The sequence below is a fragment of the Cuculus canorus genome, chromosome 21 (assembly GCF_017976375.1).
Source record: "Cuculus canorus isolate bCucCan1 chromosome 21, bCucCan1.pri, whole genome shotgun sequence".
Taxonomy (NCBI): domain Eukaryota; kingdom Metazoa; phylum Chordata; class Aves; order Cuculiformes; family Cuculidae; genus Cuculus; species Cuculus canorus.
Window position 1 is genome coordinate 4,035,057 of NC_071421.1, and position 27,967 is coordinate 4,063,023.

A 27,967-nucleotide genomic window follows, 5' to 3' on the forward strand; every position below is an offset into this window, starting at 1 on the left:
TCTCGGGGAACAATCCTAAAGTCAGTCCCCTCAGAATGTCAGAGGGCAACAAACCGAGGTGACCCGTGAACAAACGTCAGGTGGTCAGCAGGAATGTTCACAAACTAGGAAGGAGAAAGGTCTTTTCTGCTCTTTGAATAACACCGTAACAACACTGACCATGTAAATTTAGGTGAGTTATTTCAGCTTGATTTGTCAGTCGCCACAGCAAGGGAAGATATTTCATGGTGGAGACAACTGAAGGTTGTTGGGGCCTCAGATGCCGGAGGTGGGCGCAGCCGCGGGGAGATGCTCAGCCCACGCTGCGCTCTCCCTGCTCGAGCTCACCTTCCCCGTGCTGGTATTCGGGGCCGTATTCCCTTTCTTTGTCTGCTCGCTGTGTTGGTGCTCCTCCACTTCTTCCCAGTTAACCAATTTTCTCCTGAATTCTGTTTCTCTGACCACTCGCTGGGTGTTTGTGTTATGGGAGGGCTCCTGTGCGGTGACAGCTCTCCTTGGTGAGCCCCAAACCCTAACCCTAACCCTGCCTGCAGAGCGTTGTCTCTTTTTTGTCCTTGGTTCTTCAGAGCTTGTTAGTTCATTAGTTTTTGAACTGCATTCATTGTAGATATATTTACTTAACAAGGTAAACAACAAAGTAATGAAGTTCTAGCTGAGTGTGCCTTCATTTATTTTACATATTAGAACCTGAAGAAGGTCATTTAAGCAGCAGAAAATAGCGCCTGTGGTCACAGAAGGTGGAGTGGGACCGTGCTGAGTGGCAGAGGCTGCGGAGCCTCCCATGGACCGTGGGGAGGTCGGTGCTCGCGCTGGAGCTGTGTGCAACCTGAGACCAGTCGGGATTAAATGCTTTGTGTCATTAAACCTTCCCTGTCCTCTGCCTATAATGATGGAGAAGGAAGGCTGTGACATGGTTTTAAGGGGTTTGAGAGGTTTTAAGGCTTTTTAGGTGCATCGGTTCCACTCTGTATTTCCCAGTGTTTAGCACGGCTGACGCTCCCAGGTCTCCTGGCCTGAAATAGCAGCAGCTCTTCCTTGCATGTGAGAGCAATTCTCCTCATCCTGCTGCACTTATGCTGTTATTCAAATAATGAGGAACATTATTATCGTTAGATAAATAGCTATAATTAATGAATAATGGGCATAGCTTGCTTCGCTGGTTTGCCCTTGACCCTTGCCAGGAATAGCTGCCTGCAGCTTCCCAGGCAAGGCAGCTCCAGGATGGATTTGCTCCGGCAGGCGGCGTGCAGGGTGTTTTCTCTTGGTTATTAAAGTGCCGTAGATGGAGAGCAGACGAGCCCAACGGGGTGAGCGGCTGCCGCCCCATCCCTGTGCAGCTCCCTGGGTCCTGCCGGTGCCTGAGAGACACGCTCTGCGTCCCGAACGATTTGTTTGGTCCTCGTTGAGGGGAAGCGAGGATGACACAAGCAGGACCGTGGTTTCCCCGTCATCCAGCCTCCCTCCCCGTTTCTTTCCGAGTCCGGTTTATCCTTGTGCTGTACAAGCCCAGATTTAGCGAACTGTAAAGATGAGATTGATCAGGCTGAGGAAGGAGGTGAAAATATCTGATGGATCCTGCTGCTCCGTGGGATAAGGTAGTCAGGCGCTGCCGGTATTGTCGCTGCAGACCCTGCCTAAGCTGACACCAGGTATTTGATGATTACCCATGTAAAGAGAAGAACAAGCCAGCAGGCGGATCTGTGCCAGCTCCGAGCAGGCCTGTTCAGCCATCCCCTCGGCACCGGTGCTGTGGGCAGAGCCATGCATGGCACAGCACCGGCACCAGCGTCGATATCCTGGCTGTGGTCTGATACAAACCAGCTCCCGCAAGCAGCAGGCGAACCTTCTCCATCGCCTCTGCACGTGGGCTTCCCTGCGCTGTCCGGCCGCAGCGGGCGCAGCCTGGGGATTCCTTCCATCCCAGGGTTGTTTGTTCTCCCCTTCTCTGGAGGCACAAAGCGGTTTCAGTATTTGGTGAGAAGTCTTGTCTGCTCAGAATGAGATAATTGATACAAGCAATTTCAGTTCCCTTTAATATAACAGATCTCGAGTGTGAAACCTCCTTAGTTAATGACCAGCATAAAATAAAAGTCTTTTTTTAGTGTAAGTTCTCAGTTAATTTTACAGTTCGGTTGAAGTGAAAATATCATTAAACAGGGCAGCATTAAACTTTATATTTATTGGACCTCCCCTACTCTGCAAGGGAGAGATAAGTCGGTGTCTTGACAGTCGCTGTTGTGAACCGGTCATTGTCCCGTCCCCATTCTTTGCACGCTCCTGGCACTGCTGGCATCGGGAATGGGAAATGCAGGAGGAGGAAGACTGGGTCGCAAGCATCCGCACTGGTGAGCAGGCTCTGTGCGTGCTGCAAGGGACGCGCTCGCGGGGTAAGTCCAGTCTGTTGATCTGCTGGGAGAAATGTGATAAAGCAGCTGTTTCTTGGTGCCTGGGCTTCGGTAGGGTACCCAACATTGGCTCTCACTGGGGCACTGGTAGGGTTCAGAAGAGTCTCCAAGGGTACGACACCCTCCCCAATCCCTGGCGGGACGCTCAGCTCATGGTCACGGTCAGACTCTCTCTTTTCCTTGACGTCACTAAAGAAACACCCTTTTATTCCAAGTTAAATTTGCAAGCGAACCTTGAAATCGAGTAATGATACTCGTGTTTTATAAAGCAAATGCCAACATTGTGAGGAGGCGTCCTTAATATTCAGAAGGTGATGTCTGGTTTATTAAGGCTGCATATGGAATTTTAAACCAGAAAGGTTTGAAGATGACCTTTGTCGATGCTCTTTCGGCCGTAGTCTCATTCGGTCCAGTGCTGAACTGGAAGAAGGCCTCGGAGTGGATCCGAAGGCTCAGCTGGCTCCGAGTGGCGGGGCGAGAACAGGGAATTGCAGCAGAGGACGCACACGCGGTAATTGTTCGCCATCCGCCTGCGAGCAACAAGGAGCTTTGAAGGGTACAGGAGCTGCGAGCTTTGTGCTGCTGACAAAGGACAGAGGATGCGGTTTCGGTTTTTCATCCCGCTGCTTCTCCTCCTCCGAGGAGAGCATTAAGTACAGCTGTGATTGATTTTATGTGAACCAGATGAAGCTTCACTCCTGGGGGCAGGGTGGGTAAACAGCCACGTTGACTGGTTTTAGCACCAAACTGGGCTGTGAGCAAGACAACGCTGCAGCCGGAGAGCTTGGGAAGGTGAAGGCACAGTAACAGGTCTCAATTAAAAAGAGAGTTTGACGCTGTGAACAAGAAGATAATGAGAAAACTGTTATTTACTGGAACTCCAGCAGCCTGTATTGTTACAGACAGGAATGTGAAAGATGCTCTGTTAATTTGGGGAGAAAAAGGATGCTTGGGAGGCAGAGAGTCCTTCACGAAGGTGGGCACGCTCGATCCGCTCCGCAGAGCCCTCTGCCAGGAGCTCCGCATCGGCCGTGGGCTCCTTCCCGCTGTCAGGTTTGCTCCACAGCCTCTTCTTTGTGTTTGTTCCAGATCCTTTACCCAGTTCTGTTAAATCGCTCTGAGATTTGTGCACAGTAACGAAAAGTTCTCTAAAAAGGAGCCTTGAACCCTAGGGGTAAGCTTTAAACCGAAAGTTAAGGAGGCATCTGCTGTGAGAGACTGGGAGGGACTGGAGATTTCTAAACAGAGGAGCGTTTTTGGACAACTGCTCAGCCCCCAATTCATTTATCTTTGGGGTTTGCTTAAAACAAAACAAATCATAAAAAAAAAAACCCTGGTGAAGAGCAAGATGAGTATTTAAGGAATGATGCCACTTGTTCCCAATAAGGAATGTTTCATAGCAGTGCGTCCTCTAAATTAACCTCAGTGATGCAGTGGGGTCTTGCAGGGCTGTGGGGTCACATTGTGAAAGTTTCATTCCTCTCACGTGGCTTTAAACTCAAATAAATCCCAGGCAAAGCGGTGTCCTGGGATGTGGTGGTGACAAGGCCGTCCCCGTCAGAGGTGCCGCTCACAGCGAAGGAGAGCATCCCCATCCTCCCCGTCTTAGCGATGCGACGTCTTCATCAGCCGCCCTGCTGGTAACTCTCTGCTGATGGAGATTAATAGAGAAAATATTTTCTAAACACTTCTCCGTGCGTTTCCATTAATCTGTGCTCGGGAAATTAATGTTGTGGGGCGACCTGCAAAAGGTGTTAATTGCACTTTCAGAGGAGGATTTATCAAAAGTTTGAGGAGGTGCCGCCAACAACCGCCCTGTGGTGACAGGATCCCAGCGGGAATGTCCCCGTCCTTCAGCCCCTGCGTTTAATGCGAATTAAAACATTTCCCTTGAACAGCTCTGTGAAGGAAAGTGCCTGCTTGGCTCTGCGGGGCCACGGTTTTGCTCCTTTGGGTTCAGCATGGGATTCAAGAAGAAGGAATAGGTGAATAATTGAATTAATAGCCACCCTTAACCCTGAATCGCCAGTTTTGAACGGTGCTCGGGGTGGGGAGGGTGTTGGTTTTTTATACAGTTACCAGTAAGTCGTACGAGGAGCGGCTGAGGGACCTGGGGGTGTTTAGCCTGGAGAAGAGGAGGCTGAGGGGAGACCTTATTGCTCTCTGCAACTGCCTGAAAGGAGGTTGTGGAGAGGAGGGAGCTGGGCTCTTCTCCCAAGTGACAGAGGACAGGACAAGGGGGAATGGCCTCAAGCTCCGCCAGGGGAGGGTCAGACTGGATATCAGCAAAAAATCCTTCACAGAAAGAGTCATGGGGCACTGGAACAGCTGCCCAGGGAGGGAGTGGAGTCGCCTTCCCTGGAGGTGTTTAAGGAACGGGTGGATGAAGTGCTGAGGGACATGGTTTAAGGGAGTGTTAGGAATGGTTGGACTCGATGATCCAATGGGTCCTTTCCAACCTCATGATTCTGTGATTCTGTGATTCTGTGTAGCGCAGTTTGGCCTGAAAACAGAGTTGGGTGTGTTAACGTGAGCGGCTTCGCCGTGATGATGATTTATTGTCCACTTTTACTTATGAAAGCAGACTCGCTAAATTCCTTGTGATTTGTAAACCTAGAGACAACGGATTGGATAAAAATGATGGATTGCACGGCTGAGGGAACAGATTTCTGTCCACTCATGGGACCCATTTTTCAGGGCACTTTTGGCAGTGTTTAACACGTGGTTTGGGGAAGTGAGCGACCCTGGATTTTCTGTGTTTGCTTTTGCTTCGCCTCGAATCTTGAACGTGAGTTGGTTTCAGTGGCTGAGAAAATATTGCTTTTCGATTTTGTGCTGTAGCCAGCTTAAGTGAGACTCAGCGCGCGGTCAGCCTCAATGAAGCGTTTGATCGCGGTAGTGAACAAGTCTATGAACGCGCGTCCGTGTCCTTTCTCCCAAACGCTGAAAACCTTCTGTTTACAGATAAGGAACAAACAATGTTGAGATTTACACATGTGTCTGTGAGCCTTCTGTGATCTCGTTGGCACCGTGGGTGTCTGGGCGCTGTGAATTATGTGTGGAAGGATCGATCTGCTTCTGAGCTGGGTTCAGCCAAGGAAAGGTTCGGAAAGGGTTTGATGTTTGTACAGACGCTGGTTTGGTAAGAGGGGGCTGCTCTCCGGGGATGGCATTCCATCATTTCCCTCTTGAAAAAAAAAAGCTGAAATAGTGATTTCACGTTCAAGTGACATTTGACTTCTTGCTCAGATGACATCCTTAATGGAATGGGTGCGTTTGCCTTCGGGGAGCTGAGGAGGAAGAGTAGCATCCACCTGGGTGGACGGGGAGGTGAAGACCTCGGAGCTGTGCTTGTGAGAACCAAGCTCGTTGTTGTGCTGCAAGTGGGAAGAGCAGGAGTAACGTGGAAACACCATTCTCCAGCAGTTTTGTTTCCTGGGCCAGCTATGACTGTGCCCGCAAAAGGACGGAGGTTTCTCAGAGTGCTTTGTCCGTGCGAGTGCTGTGCTCCGTACTCACCTTCAGGGGAAAATCGTTTGGGTTGGGAAAACCTCTAATCTGCCACGGCAGGTAAAACGCCCTGAGATCCAGGAGGGTGAAGAGGACAGACCTGATGACAAAAAGCATATAGGGTGGGTTTGTGACGTCTTGTGGTGTTTCCCAGTCGCTGCCAGCCTAGAAGAATTGTTTTGAGTGTTTTGTGATGGGGCAGATGGAAGGTTCAAGATTTCCTCTGCGTGAGAACAGGTGACGTACCAAAAGTGATTCTGTTTTGTCAAAGATCTCATCAGCAGCACTCGCTTTTGTTGAGAAAATCTGCAGGAAACACCTTAGAGGAAAGCTGTGCAAACTGCCAGCTTGGCTTCCATGTGTCGGTTGGCATCACTTGGCTTCCATGTGTCGGTGTCCTATGCCTGGTGGGACCCTGCAGCTGGAGCCGAGCCGAGAGTAGTCCTCGTGTGGGCAGCGAGGTCTGGGTGACCTCCAGGGATGCTACACGGACTTTGCAGCCCTTATTACCCGCTCAATAACCCGCAGGTTCAGCTGATGCTGTGTCAGCATTTCCAGCTTCTTAGTGAGAAAGTACAAAAGGTTGGAGAGGGGTGGGTGAGATCCCATCTCTGCGAGCAGAGTTTGTGAGACTAATTTGTGTGAAAGCTTGCATCTAGTTCATTTACAATTAATCAGCAGAGCCCACCGGTTTTATAATTGGATGCTAGCGACAAGTTAGTTAAAGCCAAATTAAATCCCTTCGTGTCACCTTTGTGTATGGGAGACACTGCGGATGCCGTTCTTGCAGATTCTGTGCTCGGTGGGTGCTGTGGGTGCTCTGTTGATGCAGCCGAGTGAGTGGGGAAGCGAAGGAGCATCCTGACCAAGCGGGTGGTCCACGGTGCCGCCCAGCAGCTGGTGCTACGTGGGCCGTGCGTGGCAGGACTCCGAGTGTCTCCTGGAGGAGGACAACCTGTGCGGAGGGACGCGGGGACAGCTCTCTGCACCTTCTCTGCCCGTGGTTGAGTGTCCCAGAGGGCAGAAGGAAAGGGCAGCCCAGAGCCATGGTCCAAGATGCCTCCACCTCACAGTCCCGTTCCACCTGAAGGAACGCAAAAGAGCATTTTGTTGGCAGCGTGTAGATAAATCCTCTTTAAACATCTGGGCTTGGAATGCCAAGCATAGAAATTGCTGTTATTTTACAGGAAAAAAAAAAAAAGATGAAAATTTGCTCTTAACTTGCAATTTTTGCGTGTATTCTCCATAATATCTCAGGGCACAGGGACATGGGAGAGAGCAGGGAAGCTCCCTCCGCAGTCCCAGAGTCACAACTGTTTAATAGCCCTGATGAGCTCTGCAGAAGGCAGAGCAAGAACTTGCGAAGTCGCAGAGATAAAGTCACCTTGGGAGGACACGAGGAAGGTCTCTGAACTACTGCTGTTGGTCACACGAAGGAAACACCGGTCTTGTGTACCTTGCCGGAGCAGGTGTTTTCTAACATTCAGGATCTGCCACAAAAATGAGCTTTCCACTTCTGATAAAAAATTAATACAAGCAAAATGTCAACCTTTCTGCTGCTTAGTGAATGTCAGAGACACTCGGCTGTTTGCTGGTGAACTTCAGTAAATTCAGGCACAGCGATCCTGAGAAACTGATGCTTTGTGTTTGGGTTTTTGGGACAGGAATGAAATATTTATAAGTTAGTCGCAAGCAATGTAAACTTAGCATTTCTACAGTGGCTTCTTCAGAAGAAGAATACTCACTCGCTCTCTTACTGGAGCTCCTGTCTTGCGTGTGAGCAATAGTGAAGCTCCTACGATTGTAAACAGGAAGGTTTGGTGTTGGCGTATACAATAATTTATTTTAGGTTGCTTATATGCGTTTTAATAAGGGATTCATTGGAAGGAGGTTTGAAAGTCAGGTCCTTCCAATTTTCCATGCACTTAGATTCGATTTTCAGACTTGAGGAGCTGCCGAACGCCTCGAATGACTTCATGAAATGGGGAAGGGAATAGCAGCCTCCGAAGCACCCCAATGGAACACACATACCCTGCTTGTATCTGATTTTCCATTTCTGTTGTAGTAGATGTGATTAAAGACCGCGAGTGAAATCTCAGCTAAATCCTGTCACAGGCTGCCCCATTATTGCTTGTTCTCCTATTAAGATTTTAGGCATTTCTTTGACACATTTTTATTGCCAGATTAGGAGGAAAACACTTGACTTGTTTGCAGCGTTCTCATTATGTTGTCTTTATAACATTTCGAAAAGAGAATAAATATAAAATACTTCTGTGTATTGTGGCCGTATTTCATGGTGACGTTAATATGAGCCATGATTTTCCAGCTCACAGTTCTTCTAACCTTGCGGTGACAGCTGAGAGGCCCTCGTACCTGGGGAAACGTGAAGGCACAACGTGGTGGGTCCGAGATGATGCGTGGGGGCCTGGATGATATCTCCATAGATCTCACTGGAGTGACAACCAGGACGGTGTTGGGTTGGCAAACCATCTCATGGAGCTGAAGCAGCCTTTTTCTTCTTAACCCCTGGCTGGTGTCGGGTCGTTGGGATGCTTCTCCCTTACCTGAGAATATGGAAGCCTCGGTTTCTCCTTGGGCTTCTCTCACCCAGATGTCCCTTAATAATCGCTTCCAGACTCAGACCGTATCCTTTTGGACGGGGCCATCAGACCATCGACCCACCGGGCGCACGTGGCCCCGGCTCTACCCACGCCCAAACGGGACAGCTTGAGGTTAGGAGGTGGAGGTGAATGCTGGAGGTCTTGCCGAGGGATGGGTTATCAGCCGACTGGGAGCAGTCCCGTGGCCTCCAGGATGCCCGTCTAGGTTATCACGTTCATCCCCTGTGGGGTTATTGTATGATTATGGGTTTCGGGGTTGGTGGCGTTTGGCATAGACAGCAGGGATTGAGGTGAGAAGCACGAAGCCTTTTGTTTCAGTTTAGGAGGCGATTCAAAAAGGATATTTCATGACTAGTTGGCCGTGACTGCTGTTCATAAAGAAATTTTCAGCTCCTGGAAAGCTCGTGATCCCATCGAGGATCCCAGGCGTACTCCCTGTTTGAAGTGTTCCCACGGGGAAACTGCAACCATTTCCTCCTTTGTCTCACAACTTTTTCTCTATCCAGGCAGCGTCCCTCCCGTACGGTTCTCACCGAGGCTGGGGTGATTAAGCACTTAAATTGATTAATCAGATTTCTTGTGATGAGAACTACTGTCATTCATTAATCTGAATGGGATTATAAATAAGAGTTGGCAGATAGGGGAGACAAACATGTTGACAGATAGACCTGCTGCTTTGAATACAAATTACACCACTGCATCTGGAGGGGTTTCGCTCCTGGCAGCGCGGGATACAGCTTCCCTAAAGGTAAAATGAGACTGAGATTAAAGTATCCCCACATTAATAAAGAAATATGCATTTATGAACAGCAGCCGCTGGAGGTGGGTGTGTGGGGCTGCATACCAATGATCCTACGGCAGGGCCGGGCTGTGGGCTTTGTTTCTTATGTAATTATGAAAGATTTTATGACGTTGGTTTTAGGCAAAACTCAAGGATAACCCAATTGTAAGTTTGTGGCCAATATCAGTTTGAGGAATAAAATCACACGCTGGCATGGGCAGTTCCCGTTGAATGTCTTCAGCATCATAAATAACAATTCGTATCAAACTTTGCACTTGTAAAGCTGCTGTCTCGTGTTCACTCTTTGGAGAATTAGCGCCCTGTGCTGTTCATCCCATGACGTAGTGCGGGATGGCTCAGGAAAGGTGTTGAAACCCTCGCTGCGTTGCAGCCAATGGCAGAATTCCCACCGCAGCAGCAGAGCTGGAGTTTCCCTGCCGGGAATGAGGTGGCTCTGCAGGTTATTCCTCTTGTCGCGGAGCAGTAGGCAGGATTGCTGCAGCGCGTGCTGCGATTAAAGCCGTCGCCTCTTGTTGAACCGGCCTCATGCTTTGCTTTTCATAAATATTTAAAGAATACTTATTAAAAGAATTACCAGTAGAACAAATTAAGTGCCAGAGCTGGCGCATAGCGTGCTGCGGTGTTACTTGAGTCGGTGGTGGGAGGTCAGGAAGCCAACACGTTGCTCACCATCACGGAAAGGCAGTTTTCTCTGCGTTAACTCTGCCAACTCCTCCCCAGAGATGGTGAATGGGTCAATGTCTTAACGAGGAAGGTGGGAAACCCAGCAGGAGTTTCTGCTGAGGCGGATCCGTCGCGTCGCCGTCCTCTTTCTCTCCAACGCAGTGCCTCTCCCTGTGCCGCCTGCACAGCGAACCTCAGCGACAGCAGCGTGCCAAAGTCGCAAACTCAAGGTTTTTTTGACTAAGGAAAATCCTCACATAAGTGTTGAAGAGGAAATGTTGTTTTCCTTCGGTATTGAACAGGTAACAGGCTCAGCCTGTCTCAGCTCAGAATACATAGGGAGTCCAAAGGTAGACCTCAAGCAAATAGCATTCACTGGAAAAATTAGGCGGAGATGCTAAAAACCATCACTTTCTCGGGACTGCTCTCTTCCCTGCTTGTGCAGAAGACACAGCAAAGCATCCCGGAGACAGGAGTCATTCCCAAGGGTCTAAAGGAGGAGTCTCTGGGCGAGACTATGGTAAAGAAAGCTGTGAGGGTCCGACCGGGAGGGTGGAGAGGTGTCAGTCAGACATATGGTGTAGGATTACAGGAATAAAATCTACATTTTAGAATGTGGGACATTGAAGATCCGTACCCATCCATGCAGATTTCTGCCAATTAGCCAATGTCGTTAGAAGCAGCGTTTCTAACAGGGAGAAAGTTAAAACCTGCAATCCTTGCAGTGAATTCAGAACTCCACAGAGGGAAGGCAGGCTTTGAAAAAGAACCCATTAAACATTGAAATAGTTCATTAAATATTGAACATTTCAAAAATTCAAAAACAAATCCCGAGGTAAACAGGACAATAATGGATAACAAAAGCGAGCAGCGCTGACACCGTCCTGCAGCACACAGAGTGTGCCCTGCGGTTTGGAGGCTGCGGTAGCTTCTTCTCCCTTGATTGGCCATATCCAACCTTAGCCAGGTAGGACTGCTGGTGATGTCCAGAGCGTCAAGAGCCTTTGAAACACGGCAGAGAAAGAGCCAATAGGATTAAACCCAAAATTCTGGCAGCAGGCTGAGTGTCAGAGCGGTACGCGGTGCCTGACGCTGCGATGTTGCGGCCGCGCCGGCTGGCGCCTGCAAACAGAGGGTCAGGTTCTCCAGGGTTTTGCAGCCGTGTAGAATTGGTAACGTGTTTTTGTGATCTGCTGTCAGTACGTAGCGACTCTTTGCCCAAAGCGGAAAACTGTAAGCAATTGCTTAAGTTTTGTTGACATCGATAAAAGGGAAACCTTGCCAGCAGCGCAGATCAGTCCCGCGCTGAGATCTGAGCGTGCTTTTTCACTTTGCTGAGTCAAAGTTACTATCTATAAATGTCGGAGCAAAATCCAAACCTGTCTAGTTACTCTGTTTCACTGAAATCAAGAGTGAGAAAACACATTTAGCAGTGTTTTAGTTGAAAGTTTGCTGTGGTGATGGGAAATTTTGGATGCATCTCTATGTTATGACGCTTCTATTCTCTTTTCAGATCAAAATCAGAGCTGGGGGTGCAGCCCAGGGGGTTCCTCAGTCCCACCTTTCCATTTGAAGTGGCTGAACTGGGGCTGATTTGTGCAGAGGATTGTTGAGGTCGGTTTTGTGTTGTGTGCCTGTGCAGAGGTGTCAAAACCTGCTTCTCCACTCGCTCGGCCAAGCTGCCAGCGCTGCTGCCCCCTCCCCAGCCCAGTCCTCTCACCGCCAGGGGAGGACAAGCAAGATTGATGGCACTGCCTTCCCCGTGCGTGCTGTTGGCACTGAGTCAGGGGGTTTTATAGCAGCGCGTTGGCTTTTCTCGGTGAATTTTGATTAATGGAGCAGGCGGGAGCCACGGCTGTCTCCCAGCTCCCGTGGCTGACAGGGGTGAGCCTAATCTGATGCTTAAATGGATTTGGAACGTGTCCGTAACTTTAGCATCCCTGTCCTGAAGGAGGGACCATCTGCTGCGAGATAACCCGATCTCGGAAGGTGCTTTCTTCAGGTCAGTTTGAAGAGAGGTGACACATAAAATTTGAGGGTTTTCCCTGATGCTTGCTCATTTGGCAGCCAAGAGGCAGCTCACCATAGAGACTCGGGGTTTTCAGCTGCCTCGCTTTTCCAACCACGTTCTGCCCCATCGGAGGAGATGGGCAGAGAATTTTGTGGGTACTCGTTACGGATGCGGGTGGAAGATGGCTCCTACGCGTAAAACAAATGTGCTGTTTTCTAGTGGAAATTGTTGGAGCAGCTCTGAAGTCTTTGGTGTAATTACAGAAGGCGATCCTGGCCGGACAGTAGGATGATGGGGCTGCAAGTAGAAGCGAGACTTGAATGTATGCTGCAAAACATCACCGTGAAAGCCAAGAGCGGTGGCAGCAGCTTTCCATCCTCCTGTGCTGCTGGTGCCACAGATTGTTGTCCTTGCCCCTGGTTTGTTACACACGGGCGTTGTGTCCCTCCCAGGGGTTTTGATGTCCTGCTGTGGGCGATGGGAAGTGTCACGTTCCATGTGAGGGCACTCAGCACCAGAACCAGCTTCCCGAGTGGCGCCTGCCCCGCTCACGGTGCTGTCGCAGAGCGGAGGGCTGCACAGAAGCCAATGCATCTTGGAGCGCACATCGAGGCAGCTTTCGGGGCACAGCGCTTCCCTCTCCTTGAGCTCCTTGGCAGCTTTGGTGGCCATTTCTGCACAGCTTTGAGCTGCCTTTTCCATTGCAGAGGCATTTGCTTGATTCCAAAGCCTTTCCATAAGGAATTTCCCATCCCCTGTTTTGGTGATTTCATGGTGGTTTTTTTGTCTCTTTAAGCCACAGTTTGGATTGCACTTGTCTGCCACTCAGAGTCCACTCTTTGGGGCAGTTTTATTGCCGTTGCCATGAGAACATCCATTTGAAAAGACTGTTTGTTTAGTGATTTCAGTGCAAATCCTGAGCTGTTAAGGCTCTTTCCCAGCAGGTTTGTTCCTTCCTCTTCCAAAGAACCGTGGGCTGGCAGGGAGAAGGACGTGGAAGCCCAGGGGTTGCTGTTCCGGACAAGGAGGAACTTGTCCTGCGGTGCTGAGCAGAGAGCTCAGTCCATCCCTGCATCCCCACGTGCCGCGGGTGAGGGCAGGGTTCACTTTTGGGTACAAACTGGAAAGGGTCAGAGTTAGACTGGACATTAGGAAGAATTTCTTCCCCATGAGAGTGGTGAGGCCCTGGCCCAGGTTGCCCAGGGAAGCTGTGGCTGCCCCATCCCTGGAGGTGTTCCAGGCCAGGTTGGATGGGCCTTGGGCAGCCTGAGCCAGTGGGAGGTGTCCCTGCCCATGGCAGGGGGTTGGAACTGGATGGGCTTTAAGGTCCCTTCCAACCCAAACTATTCTATAATTCTCTGATTCCCCAGTAATGGGTGCAGGTCCTGCCCCTGCTGTCTGTGGGGTGTGGGAGTTTGAAGCCTCACACTGTAAAATCAAGTGTATTTTAATAATTTAGAGCCACAGGTCTTACGTGATTTGTTCTCTAAAGATTTATTTGCCTTCTTATTAAGGGAATTGGGGATTCAGTGTGAAAATCTGAACAAAATCTAGGCGGTTTTTAAGTTTTTTTTAAATACCCACCAGCGTAACTCGCCGGGGAGAAGAATTTCAAAGCCTGTCCAACCCTACCTTGAATTTCTGATTCTCTAGCTTTCCTATTCCCATTCCCAGAGTGTTCTTGTTAAGGTAGAACACCTCAGCAGTATTGTATTATTTTTAAATATGCCACAATCCCTTTAAGGAGCTCAGGATAAAAAAAAAATCCACTCGTGCTTCGATTCCCCCCCCCTTTGGCTTTCAGAAGTTTGATAATGGAAGATGTGGGCTGCATGTCAATGGCTGTACGTGCACAGAGAAGGTGCTTTGTGCTTTAATTATCAGTCGATTTTAAAGAGGTCCAAGATGCCTCTGGGCTGGCAGAGCCCGGATCTCCGCCGTGAGCATCTCGGGGTCGGTATGGATTGCGTGGCCGCTGCTCTCAGCTGGTTTGTGAGCACAGAGAGGTCCCCTCGTTGCCTTGGGCATCGCTGTCCCACCGCGGCGACCGGAGCGATGTCCACCGGCCAGCATCCGTGTCCGCTGCCGGCGGCTCCCGTGGGAGGGGACAGCTGCTCCCGGCTCGGCCTCTGCTCTCCCAGCAGCAATCGATAAGCTGCTGAAGTGGCATTTCTCCTCAGACCGTTCAGAAATGCCGTTTCTTTTCTCTGGGAGATTTTGTAAACTTAAAAAGAGAATCGGGGAGGGGGAAAAAAAAAATGTTCTCCCCTGTCCAGCTCATTAATTCCGCCTGCTCAGGACAGAATTAACCTTGGCAAGCCTTCCAGAGGAGAGAGTCGTTCTAACCTTAAAAATCTGCTGATTAAAGCTGGTTTGAGGAATTCGATTTCACTTAATGTGTTGGCTGGGAGCCCAGCCGGGCATTAACGTGGCCACAGACACGCAGCCTCCGTGCTTTGTGCCTTCCCGAGAGAAAAAATACCATAAAACCGCCCCAAACACCCAGCGGGTGGAACCCCTTCTGCCTGCCTTGAGCAGGAATTCATGGTGGAGACCCCCTCAGCCAAAGGCGCTCCGTGTGCCCGGTTGCCCATCCCTGAAGGCCAGCAGAGAGGCAATTCCGTTGGAGCACCGTGTGCCAACGTTCGTGCAGGGAAATCGCTTCTGGGTCCCGCGCTGTCAGCCCTCAGGTTTTATGTCATCTCTTAGCGCTGAGCTCGTTAACCTTCAGAATTCTCCAAACCAGTGGGGTTTCGATTTTTATTTGTATTATTCAGCTTCCTGTTTGTATCTTTTAACATTTTTCATGCCTTTTTAGCTGAAAATGAATGTCGTTTTTCCTGCTGGTTCCCCTGTTGTGCAGTGTTTCCCCTCAGCCCCGTTTCTTGCTGTGCTCAGGAGTTAACTGCAATCGCCACGCGGGACGAGCGAACCACTGGACAGTGAGTGGTTGTATTTTTTTGTATTATTGTTCTGCCAAAACTGGTTTGATCTCAACCCACAAGTTTCCTTTTTCCTTTCCCAATCCCTCTCCTTGCGAGGTTGCTGGCGGAGGGCTGAACTACGACGCCAAATTAGACCGTCCAGCCCCAAAACATCAATCTGGAACTGAATTCCCGTGTTGTGCCACATGGTGGGTGAGAGGAGGAGTGGGAGGGAGCAAAGAAGATAAGAAATCACTTCTGCGTTCTGGATACTCTGTCAATTCTGAGAACCGTTAGGATTTTCTTAGTGGTTGGCTGAAACGTTGGAAACCAGTTCCGTGGAGGTGGGATCTTTTCTGGAATTCACCACTGACCCCTCTGGAATTGTTCATGCGTGATCCGGAGCCAGAAAGCGGCTTTCCAGCCTCCCGACTGCGGCAAGCGGCGAGGAGCTCGGCGTTGCTGCTCCCATTATTTCTTGCTTTAATTGCGGTGAAGTTTCGATCGCCTTCCCAGCAAGTCAGGGCTTGGAAACACTCCGGGGGTGCTGGTCTATATTGATATTCCGGGAGGCACTGCGGATATTCCGGGGGCTCTTCCAGCTCAGTTTTCCCATCCGTGCTGGGAAGCTGGATGGGTTGGGAGATGCTGCACCCACCAAGCCTCTTCCCAAAGCGGGGGCACCGGCTCTGAGTCAGCAAAATGGAATATTAAAGCCCTTTGAATGCAGCCCCCGATGCTGCGCAGCCGGGAGTCGCTGTCAGGGATTATCCCACACAAACGGTACTGCTTTTCCCGGGCCGAAGGAAGGGATTTAAATGTTAAGCTTCTTTTGGATTATTTTCTGCAGGGTTTTTTCCCCTCTAGTTTTCCTCCCGGCTCTCTGTGTGTGTGGAATGCACCCTTGACACGTTTAAAAACATTATTAATCTTTGTTATTTGTATTTTAAAAATAACTGGGTGACAACAGCCAGCAGCCCTTAAATCCTCTTTAATTCAGGGCGACCTTGCGAGAGGTGAGCGTGGGGGGGAAGCACTGCTGCCAGGCTCCCACGTGCTCGTTGATAGCCTATGTGCTCGCCGGCACCTCTGCGCTCACCCCGTTGCAGGGCACGGCGACAGCGCTGGCGAGCTGGCTGCCTGCGGGCTGTATCCGTGGGTTGTGAGGTGCCTCCAGGATTTCAAACGATGCTTTACTGGCCCCGTTATGTTCCTACCCAATGGCTGGCGTCCTGCTCTGGTGACACAGAATGGATGGAGCCGTGCGCTGGTGTCGCCTCGTGTGTGGACACGGTAACAGTGTCACCATGGCACGGACCGTGTGTCCCCACCAGTGTCGGTAAAGTCTTAGTGCCACGTGTCAATCTTTGCATAGGACAGGATGTGATCCAGAGGGACCTGGACAGGCTGGAGAAGTGGGGCTGGGAGAACATCATGAGGTTCAACAAGGGCAAGGGCATGGTCCTACACCTGGGTCGGGGCAATTCCTGGGTTCAGTACATGATGGGAGATGATGGGATTGAGAGCAGCCCTGAGGAGGACTTGGAGTGCTGGGAGACGAGGAGCTTGACATGAGCCGGCAACATGTGCTCACAGCCCAGAAACCAACCGTGCCCTGGGCTGCATCCAAAGCAGCGTGGCCAGCAGGGAGGGAGGGGATTCTGCCCCTCTGTTCCTCTTTGGTGAGACCTCATCTGGAGTATTGTGTCCAGTTCTGGAATCCTCAGTGTAAGAAGGAGATGGAGCTGTTGGAACAGGTCCAGAGAAGGCTACAAAGATGACTGGGGGGCTGGAGCACCTTCCCTGTGAGGACAGGCTGAGAGAGTTTGGGTTGTTCAGCCTGGAGAAGAGAAGGCTCTGAGGAGACTTCAGAGTGACCTTCCAGTACCTGAAGGGGCTACAGGAAAGCTGGAGAGGGGCTGTTCATAAAGGCTTGTGGGGATTGAACAAGGGGGAATGGGAATAAACTGGAGAGGGGCAGATTTAGACTGGACATAAGGAAGAATTTCTTCACTGTGGGAGTGGTGAGGCCCTGGCCCAGGTTGCCCAGGGAAGCTGTGGCTGCCCCATCCCTGGAGGTGTTCCAGGCCAGGTTGGATGGGGTTTGGAGCAACCTGATCGAGTGGGAGGTGTCCCTGCCCATGGCAGGGGATTGGAACTGGATGATGTTTAAGGTCCCTTCCAACCCAAACTCTTCTATGATCCTATGATTCTATGCATCGCTGTTGATGCCATGGCGTCCGTGTCTGCTAAAACAGGGATTTGAGACAGCTGCGAGGGTGATTTAGTGCTGGGTGTTTTGCAGTACCCATCCACTTAGGTTCTGCTTAGCCCCTTGTATAGTCTTGCTGAAGTCCAGCCGGGGCCTTTCCATCCTGCGGCCACTGCTGTTGGGAGGACGCGCAGTGATGATTCCTGCACCCCACCTGGAGAGGAGCCCCTGGGAGGGTGCAGACAGTGCTGTGAGCGAGGGAGAAGCGTGTTAATCATGAGAGTACAGTCCCTGGAGTACTACAAAAAAAAGGAAATTCCCATTAAAAATCCCCTGCAGTTGGATTTATTTATTTTTCCCTTCTGTAATGACAGAATCCTGACGTGCCTGGGACACGTGTGGCCCACAATCTTCCAAGAGAAATATCCAAAGAGAGCTCGAGCAGATTGCTCGGCTGTTGCAGTCTCGTATTGAGGGAATACTAATCACCTTTGGTATGGGAGAATGTGTCATTGCACACCCGCCCGTCCTTATGTGAGCGGTATTAAAAGCCAGCAGAATCAGAAAATAATATTACTTTCTTAATAATAAACAGATCTATGGACAGGAATTGTATTGGGATCTTCTAAATTAAAAATAGTTCCGTGTGTTTGGTTTGTGATGGGCTCAGCTTCCCACCGACAGCGACGCTGTGAAGTTTGAGCGTACTGGAAATTTGATTTTTTCCTGCAGAAAGAAGTCTTCAGCCTCAAGAAAACAGAGTTATTTTGAAAAAGAAGACGGAAATAAAGGAAATGTGTTTTGGCATTTTGTTGTATAAAATCCCTGGCAGCAATTTTTTTTCAGTTTACAAATCCTACATTTTCAGTTTACGCGCCCAGGTGAGAAACCGTGGAAAAAGAGATGTTTGCGTTGTGTTTATTAATGAAACGATGTCGGTGCACAGATGGAAGCGCGGCTGCCGCCCCTCTGCGCGGCATGGCGGGTGCAGAGCGCTGGGGCTTTGGCCGCTCGGGTGGCCGCCGGGCTGCCGTTGTGTCACCTGGAGAAACCGTTAAAAAAGATTATGGTGCTCTTAACCCGATGTTGTGTGTTACCAGCCCTGGACCACCCTCAGAAATGACACCCTGCCGGTTCCATCCCTGGCGCTGACTCCTCGGGTGATGGTTTTCTTCCTAACCTCACTCTTCTTTCTCTCTTTTTGTGTCCTCAGTGCTTGTACGGCTGCTACGTCCACTCCTCCATCATCCCCACGTTTCACCGAAGGTGCTACTGGCTTCTGCAGGTAGGAGGACGACGACTTTCTCTCTCCTGGGGTAACACAGTCAGCCCAAACGCCGCGTTGGATTGCGGTCGGCAGGCTCCAGTTTCCTTGTTTGGGAGGGAATTTTGGTTGTTGGAAAGGAATGTGGATTTTCTTACTTATACATCTCTGTTCGGAGGCATAATACATTTTCTTTAGCAAATATAGAGCTGATACCATCTCAAACATTCTCCAAGCGCAGTCAGCTCGAGTGAGACTTTCCGTATGGTTTGCAGTTGGGTTTTCCTGCTCTGGAGCGAGGCAGCAGGAGCTCGGAAATCCGACTGCTGTAGCAGCGCGCGATGGCGTGGGAGAAAAACCAGCCCTGTGGCTGTGTCTGAATGTGGGGTGAGGCTTGTGGCCGCCTCTGCGGTGGATCTGCTGTCCTCCAGTGAAGAGTTCAGTCTCGAGGGAGTTTGTGGGCTCACTCAGTGATTTTCCTTTTAGCTGTTGTGGCACTGTGAGGCCCTTAGAGGAGACAAGTGGAGTTTTCCTCTGATTTCTGCAGTGTCTGGGCAGTGTCCAGATCCCTCCAGGCCTCCTCGGGCTGTGATGGGTATTGCACAGGTTCATGGGGCAGAGTTTGCCTGGGGTGGGCGTTCGCCGGACAGAGATGCCAACCCTGCATTGCAAAGCAGTTTGTGTTATCGACTGGTCCCCCTTGCTTGGGAAGTGGAAGCAATTTGGTTTCTTTTGTTAGAAAACAGCGTTCAACACATATCGTAATAAAGATGAACCCCCCCCCAGTTCTGAAACCCAACAGGTCTGAGGAAGGCGGCGTCTGCTTCAAGGCATAAATGAAAAATAATCCCTTTTCCCCCTAGTTTTGCAATTGTGCTGTCGTGTTAACAAAGACGTCCCTGCTGCTGTCAGTGCTGCGTGACGGGACGGTGCCCGCACTGCGGGGAAATCCCAGGGAACGCGCACTAAATGTCAGTCCTCGTGATGTCCGTGTGCGCCTCAGCTCTGTTTGCGTCCTCCTCATCTGAATGCCATGTGTGGGTGAAGGGGAGACACCGCGATGGGAGCGGTGTTCACCTCCACGGAGGAACGCTCTGACTGCTGAAAACGCAGTGCGGCCGCGTCGAGCCCACAGGCGTTCAGCGCTTCTCCACGCTGCCTCTTGAGATCCCAACCGGTGCCTGTGATTGGATGCAGCAAGAAGGGGAACGTGCTGTAGGTGCACCTAAAGCAGCCCTTAAATGTTCATGGTTCAGTGCGCTGAGCAGAGCAAAACCTCTGTGCTTGCGGTCCGGTTTGCCCGGGGCAGCAGACAGCTGCTCGCGTTAGTGTTCAGCATCCATCTCTGCCAGCGCCCGAGACGGATGGTGGGACACGAGGATTCAGAGGAAACTCTTGGTTCCCTCTGAATAACTGCTGGCACGGCACAGCGGTGCTTCCCAAGCCAGCAGCTATCCCGGGCGTCCCTGTGAGGGCAGGACAGACCATGGGGAATGGAACTGCGGGTCACTTGGTTCCTCTGCTCTTGCCCACTCGGGAACAGGTCATCCAGCTGGAGCTTGGTGGAACCATCCTCCCTCCACCACGCCAGGAGCTCGGGGAGATCCTGGTCCTGCACAGGGCTGAATGGTGCCCCAGGACCCCCCTGGCACTGGTGGGCAGCGGCCCTCAGCCCAGACGCGGTCCCTGCAGGTGCTGGGAGGTTTCCAGCGTGTCTGAAGGGTGACTCGGATCAGGAAATGTTTTCAGATAAGCGGCAGCTGTTGAGGAAGGGCCTGTTTCTGCTGAAATTCGCGGCAGGGGGCAGAGGCCTTACGTTTGGATCCCAAAACGATGCAAAATCAAACTGCAGAGCTCAAACCGAAAACTGGGCTGTGATCTTTGGGGAGGTTTGCTCCCAGCCCGCAGACCTTTCTCCGTTACCTTTAAGGGAGCATTTCCTTGCTTTGCTAGGAAAAGTTTCCCGTGATTTTGACCCATTATTCAGCAGCCGAAGCGATGCCTGTGCAGTCCAAGTGCTCTCGGACCACGGGTAGTCCCCACGTCTGGCTCCGTTGCAGGCTGTGACCCAGAGGTCCTCCCGTCCTAGGTCACCCCTCTTATCTTTAAACACAAGTTGTATTGTGTTTCTTTTTACTTTAGTTGCGTGCCATCTCAGGTCATTACCGGACTTGGCTGTTTTGGCAGTTTGCAAGCTCATATCTGATGAGCTGCATCTCAGCACCGTAGGATCATCTCACCTGCACGCGGAGGTCTGGTTCATCCGCGTTTGGGGCAGGGGTATCAAGATTTGAGCTCCTCTTTGCTCTGATAATTGGTTTGGATTGAGGTGAGTGGATGGGAAGTACCACTTCTTAGGAGCCTCTTTATAGAACGTGATGCAGAGCATCTCCTTGTGGATGTGGGATACTCGACTCCAGAAGCAAGGACACGCTGTGCCTCTGCTGTGGGAGGAACGGGGGGCTGTGATTCATGACGGCATCTTCAGGCATAAATGGGCATCCTTCAACCGTGCGCTCAAGGTTGTGCAACCGGAGAGAAAGGAGCTGCCCAGGAATTGGTGACGCTTTCCTAACGGCTGCACAATGTTTCTGTTCAGCTCCGCAGAGATTTGAGGCAAGTGGGAACAGAGAGGGGGAGGTGTTTTGTGCATCTGTTTCACAGTCTTCCACTTCAGCACGACCCAATAAAAGGCTTTCATCTTCCAAAACGCGTACAGACAGGGCAATGTGGAACAGTCACCTCCTTCAAACTGTTTGGCTTTTTAGTTCACAGAGGCAAATGGATGACTTTTGCTTTTTTTAGAGAGTGAAGCAGTGCCTTCCCGGGATACGGAGCACTCTGCCTGCGAGTCACTGCTCAATAAGAAGTAAATACAATTAGTCTGTGATGCCGCCTGCATTTTATGGGATGATCCTCCTCCAAATCCTATTGTCAGGTTAGATATTGATTAAAACTCCCCATGCAATTGCCTTGATCTTTTCTGACGAGCATTTTCGGCGCAAAGGCCAAGGCTCAAACCAGCCGCGGAGACTGGCAGTCTCTGCCATGCATTTAGACTGCGCTGCAGCCATTAATTATACGCTGGTATCTGATTTCTTACTTAAACAGCTTTGTGTTGTTGTTTATGATTGACACAACATATCTTCTCCCCGAGGACTGGTCAGAGGGATAAGAAATGAAAACCGCTCAACAGGAACCATGGATGGGCAGCGTGCGGTGCTCCCGGTGCTGCCACAGCTGCCATCCTGCCGCACAGGTTTCCTCCCCTCCAGTCCGAAGGGCTTCACTTGGTTTGGACAGTTTAAGCTTTCTTTATAATGGATTTTAGATGCTGCCTTACCCCAAACACCGTTAGTATTTCTGGTAGATGTTGTAGTTGCAGAGCAAACCCTGTGGTGTCTCTGCCAGCGAGCATCGAGCCCTGGCGCCGGCAGCCGCTCCCGCGGAGCTCTTGGAGCTGAGGGGAAGAATGGTGACCAGGGTGGTCAGAGGCTGTGGGTATCCGAGGGTTCATTTCTGCTGAGAAGCGCAGAGCTCCTGGCAGGCAGAGCCCCAGCCACGACACCAAACTGACCGAGGAACTCCTGCGGCCACAGATGAGGTCTAAAAGAAGGAAAAGCCCTGCCATTCTCATGTGCAAAACGCTGTAGTTTCCGGAGGCTGAGGTGTTTCCTGACTGCTGTGACACAATTCAGTGCTCTCCGAGCACTGACTCGTGGATGTGGAACCCACTGGTTGTTCTCAGACACATCCACCCCAGAGCCTCTTTAGCATGGGCGTTGCAGTCCTTTCTCTTTGGAAGGGATTATTTCTGCAGGACCAGGCAGGACCTCCCCCAGCAGGTGGGTATTTACGGCACAGACCTTTCAAGCAGGCGTGCTTTAATTGCCGTGGATTCCTATTTTTAGCACAAAGTATGCCTGTGGAGCTGTGATGTGAGAGAAGATGATAAGAGTGGTGGGAGCAGACAGTGCTGCCAGGAGAGCAGAATTGCCTTTTGCATCGATCTGGCTCTGAGTTGCAGCAGAAAAAGCACTTTCAATACCCACTCTGGCCAGGAGTCAATAGGACGCAGCAGTCAGGCCCCTTGCGTCTTTGCTGTGCTTCGTGATGCTTCCACGTGCAAATGCACTTTTGGAAAATGAAAAAGTTGTGGATACCCTTTTCATGCTTCCTTAACATCGCTTTGACGTGATCTCTCTGACGGACCCCTCTCTCCTTTTTCTTTTTTGCCCTCTTTGCCGGCTCTTTTGAAGGCACAGAGCTCCTTGCCCTGGCTCTGCCTCCCTGTGATCACAGGAGCAAACGCATCTCCAGACTTCCCATCACATTAATCAGGGATCATTAAAGATCTGAACTACTCCAGGAATGGGTAGAACTGCGCAAAAACTGTTGCTCAATCCAACTTAAATTCCGGGGGCTTCATTAACTCCTCTGTAATAGTTTTCCATTTTCATTATTTTGATTTTTTTATTGGGTTTCCAACAAATATTTACTCCTGTAAATGACTTTTAGAGAAACCACGTAAGAGAGGTGTTAGCCATGGCTCCGTGCAAGCACCTGAACCCTTCTCGTTCCTTCTGGCTGGAGGGCAGAAGCTGCCCATCTCAACAAGGTGGGATCACCTTCAGCAAAGCTCTGTTTTGCAGTGGAGTCAATAGTGAAATGGGTTTGAAGGAGCCTTTTTGTGGCTCTGCACGTTGCATAAAACCTGAGTTCCATTGGGCACAAATCCCCCCAGAACTTCATTTTCACTGTCATTAGAGGCAGCTTTAACAATAACAACTCACTTTGAGCTCTGCTGTGCTCCGGTGCTTTTGTGACATAAAGATGAAGCCGAAGCCACAGCTCCACATGCTTTGTTGCTGGAAGATCTCTCTTTTGCCTTTGGCATAAGAAATCAGAGAGGAACCATTTCTCTTTGAGAGGAGCCGGCTGCTGCGGGGCTGCTCTCCATCATCTCCCTCCTCGTTGCTCCTTGTCTCCCTGGGACATCCGGGGCCGCTGTCGCCTCCGGCTGCCGTGATGGGCACCGAGAGTCACATGCAGTGACAGCCGCTCTCTTCTCCCATCACTGGCGCCCGCTCGCTGCCGTTGAAACATCTCCTGCGTTCTGCACGGGCATTCCTGCGCCCTGTGGATCATGCCGCTGGAGGTGGGAACACTCAACTCTTGGAGCGGTGCTTGAGCAGCGCGGCTGCTGTCTCTGGCTTGTTTGCTGCTCACTGATTCCTCTTGGTTGGGGCTCCTCTTGGTCCAGGCGCTGGCTGGAAGGCGCTTGGTTGGTTTGGCAGCATTTGGGGCAGGCAGAGCACCTGCTGGCGGCACGCAGCCCCCAGGGGTTCGCCTGGAGGTGATCCCACTGGATCCCCTCTCCTCATCCCCTGCTGCTTTCAGAGCAGCTGCATCCTTTGAAACCCAACTCCAGCCTTGCAGTCTTTTTTTTTGATAAGGACACACAGGATCTGCTTAAGTTAAAGGCTATTTTTCCTTGATTCTTCCCTCCTTCAGGTTTTGCTTGCTCACTAATGTGAGATTCTCACCGAGCCTTCACCTTCACTAAAGCTGAATTCCACCTGGCAGAGCCCATCACAACCCGTCTCCCTTCTTTCCGTGTCCTTCCTCTTCCTAAAAGCAAAGCCATGCTGTGCACCATGCTCCAAACGCTGTTGGTTGACGCGTAGGGAACGCATCCCGTTTGCCGTTAGGGAAAGAGTGAAGGGAGCAGCAACCACAGAGCCCCCTTTTTCAGGAGATCCGGCAACGCGCCTGCGTTTTCCACCCATCCCTGCGCACAGGACCACGAAAATAAATCAGGATGCTACGCTCCTGGAAAACACTTTTCACAACAGGAGTCTGTAATAGGTAAAATTGAGCTCGCGGCTCTGGTCGTGCCGTGCCCTGGTGTCGGTCAGGGTGCCGTCGGGACAAGGATGGGTTGAACACTGCAGGATGAGTAAAACGAAGCTGTGGAGAAGGGCAGCAGTAACCCTCGCTGCTGTTCCAACGAAGGGGAGGTGGCGAGGATTCCGAATGAACGGGTATGGCGAAGGCTGGGAACATTTTAGTCGGAGTGCTTTATCTTTTGTAATGTTTTTATAAATTATATATTAACACACTTGCTGCGTTTTCCTGAGAAATTGGATGGAAAAGCAAAAAGTATAGCTGGCAGAAGAAAGACGCCAGTGATTAAAAAACAATTTCCAGCCCTTTCGAAGACATAACTTTATTTGCGACGAGCAGCCTGCTATTTTTGTATCGCTCTCCACCATTTTAAAGAAAATCCCGGATTCGTTCCCTAGATATATGAGGAGACTGACGTTAATGCGAGCAAACTAAAAAGCAGTCAGAGTACTTTAGTTGTTGCTTAAATAATCTGCTGTCATTTATAGAAGAGATGCATTCCCCAAACTGCCGGGGGACGTGCCTGGGCTGCTGATCAAGAGGAGTTATTACAGGGGCGACGTAAAAAAAGTCCAAAACATGGCCGGCTCCGCAGAAACGGAAAGCAGATTTTATGCTTTTGGTGAAATGATGCACCATTTGCACTTTACGCTGGGTTTGGGGGATGGAAAGCAGCGTCTCCATGGCTTTATGGTGGCTGCAGCCGTGCCGTGTGCGCCAGCACGGCTCGGGGGGAGCCCCTGCCTGCCCAGCAGCGGCTTTGTGCGTGGCCTCGTGCCCGTGGCCTTTCCCAACCGCTCGTACGGGGCCACCTGCCTCTTGGAAAATGTGTTTTACCCCCGGTGGCTGCAAAGGGAGCGGAACGCAGCGCTGGGAACCCCACGATTGCTGGGGAAGATGAGCATTGTGGCAGCAGGAGCCCAAAGGGACGTAACTAGAGACCGAGCTGCTCTTTCTCTCGCATACACCCACACGTTCTCCCAGGAGGACCCCAGAGAGCAGGACCGTGCATCTTCCTGGATTCTGCTCCGGCTTGGACCGGTGATGCTATCACAGAGAGATCTTCACGGCAGGGATCGCAGTCATGCGACAGCACAACTCAGCTGGAAATTAAATCAAACCACAGGCTCCAAGACGCTTATTAATATGCTCTCTATACTAAGGATTAGGCTTTTGGTGACATTTAAATTGAATTCTAATGCTATTTTGAAATATATAATACGCTGAATTTACTTCACCTCAGGTTTGAGTTAATGGTTTATTAAATTATGCACCTTGCAGCAGCAGGGCTGTTCCCGGTGTAGGACGGCGAGGCCGACACAGCAATGCAGCACTTCTGCTGAGCTCATCCCCATCCTCCCTGGTCAATTATTAGGCCCACGGGTGTCCCTGAATGTATTACACCGCCGGTTGAAATTTCACCCTCACCGGAGAGGCATAATTGGCGATTGGGTTGGAAATACTGTGGTGAAGCAAATTACAGTTGGAGTTTGGAGTTCGTGTTGGCGTGGGCAGCGGAGGGCTTGTCGCGGATGCTACTGAGGCCAAAGTCTCCCTCAAACAAAGTGTTTTTTCCTTTTAATGTGCAGTGTTTTGCCCTGCAGTGTTTCCTCCCTTTTGTGCTTTATCGAAGACACGCTTTCCTAAGTGTTTCTGATCAGTCACTTCCCAGGTGCCTGCAGTTTGGAACGCTTTTCTTGCCGTTCTTCTACCTGCGTGAAGTTGGCCCTTATTACCCCGGTTGCTTTTCTTCTCCAAATCATATTTTAAGTCGGAGGGAGTGTCTGTGCTTCCTTTCTCTCTGTCTTCCTGGTGTCTTGCGCTGTTGCCGCCTGCGCCCGGGTGATGAACCTCGCGCTACCCCTCCATCCCAGTCACCTCCCGCGGCCACCACCGTTGTCACGGCATCCCCGTCACCAGGCTCTGCCTACGGTGACGTCCCGTGTCAGACCGATGGGTGGGAAAGTGAACAACTTTGTGGTGCGTTGCCCTTAGGGAAAGGCAGCAAAGGGTGTGAAGAACAGCCCTGAGCTGACGATTTGTGCTATAAAACGATATGTCCGCCTCCGCGGCTGTGGGAGTGGGATGTGCAGACCACGCGCTTGGTCCTTCGCAAGTCATTTGATGGTTTTCTTTAACGTGTCAGCGAAAGGGCAAAACAACCGAAGTGGCTTTCCCTCCCGAGCAGTCGTCGCACCTCAGGGCAGCGCTTTGTAAAGGAAAAAGTGCAAGGTTTTTCTTATTATACATTTGTTTCACGTGAATGTCAGCCGGTTTGTATTTGCTTCTCACGCCGCTGCAGGACATGCGTCGTCTGACAGCCTGCTAGCTTGCACCTGAGTCAGGAAACATCAGCCGTCGGGAAAGCACGGGTTGGATGCAGGGAAAAAGGGTGAGGATTTTCACAGTTTTCTCTGTAACATGGGGTGGCAGCGGCAGAGCACACCCCGGGTGATGCTCCACCTGCCTGTGACCTGGCGCGGCGTGGGTGGCGTGCGTGGTGCACGCGTTGGTCTGCCCGCGGTCCTCAGGTGCGTGCAGGACAAGAGCAGTGTTGGAAAAACATGTTTTGGTGTCACCAGCTGGAGCCTCATCCAGGAAAGCTGTGAAGGAAAGGACACCTTAAGAATAGGACTAAATCATGGACTATAAACTGCAAAATAATACCGCCTTACAAACTAAAACCTGCAAAAGAAGCTGTGGGACCTCATCCCACGCCAGGGCATGGGCAGTAGGTAGATCTGTTGGATGCTGCAGCGGCAAGAGCCGCGTGCCTGTTGTTACGTGGCAGAACCGAATCGCCGCTGCCATCGTTCCCGGCGCAATAGGGGCTCCCGGTGCAGCCCTGACCAAGGGGATGGCACGTGTGCTGCTTCTCTCAGCTGCCCTTTTGCCTGGCAGTTGTGATAATCACCTGTTATAACTCAGTGAGCCATCGCAGGCACTTTGTGCTGGAAAAGGGAAAGAGGAGGCTGCTGGGATTGTCACCATTTTTCATTTATATTTGTTCCAGGCACTTTAAAAGCAGGTATCAAAGGCTCCGTAATTGCAGCCTTTATTTACAGACACAAAATGCTTGTGCTTCTTTCTCTCTGTAGCCTATGCTTGAGCCACCTTCTGCAGGACCTTTGTGGTGTGAGACACAGCGCCGGTGTCCGTAGGGTTCCCAGCCTGCCAGGACCTTCAGCAGATTCGTTCATCCAAGCATCTCCGTGTGCCTCAACCTCCGTGGTCCAGTATGAAGGCACTGATGTGGACACAAATGATCTCTCTCTGTAGTGTCCATGCAGGGCTAATGCTTGGGAGAACCATGGCCTTTCTGAAACACATCAGTTGGATTCTGCTCATCTCGTGCTTTTGCGCTTCCTGCCAGGAATTTGCTTTATGCGCACGCTGTAAAAGTTTGTAGGAAAAGGAGACCGTGTAGAAAGTAAATCCCCAACCCACTGCACGGAGAATGGGGCCACGACGCCAGTTGTGCTGTGGCCACGTTGAGTGAGGTAAAGAATCCAGCGCTGGCTTCTCCTGCGGCGCTTGGCACTGGCACAAAACAGCTCCAGACTGGAATGCCGTTATTCTTTGGAGTTTATTGAACGTTAAATCCATCTCAAAACTATACAGAAAGAAAAATGAATGCAACATCTTTCA

At 50.9% G+C, this 27,967-nt stretch overlaps 1 protein-coding gene across 7 annotated transcripts in view; it reads left to right on the top strand.

The window, feature by feature from the left end:
• Positions 1–27,967, top strand: part of CAMTA1 (calmodulin binding transcription activator 1) — a 253,710-nt gene that overhangs the window by 115,764 nt on the left and 109,979 nt on the right. For all 7 annotated transcript variants that reach the window (XM_054086012.1, XM_054086007.1, XM_054086006.1 and 4 more), the window contains exon 5: positions 18,362–18,433. In XM_054086012.1, the coding sequence (XP_053941987.1) occupies positions 18,362–18,433 (72 nt within the window). The remainder of the gene's footprint in view (positions 1–18,361; positions 18,434–27,967) is intronic.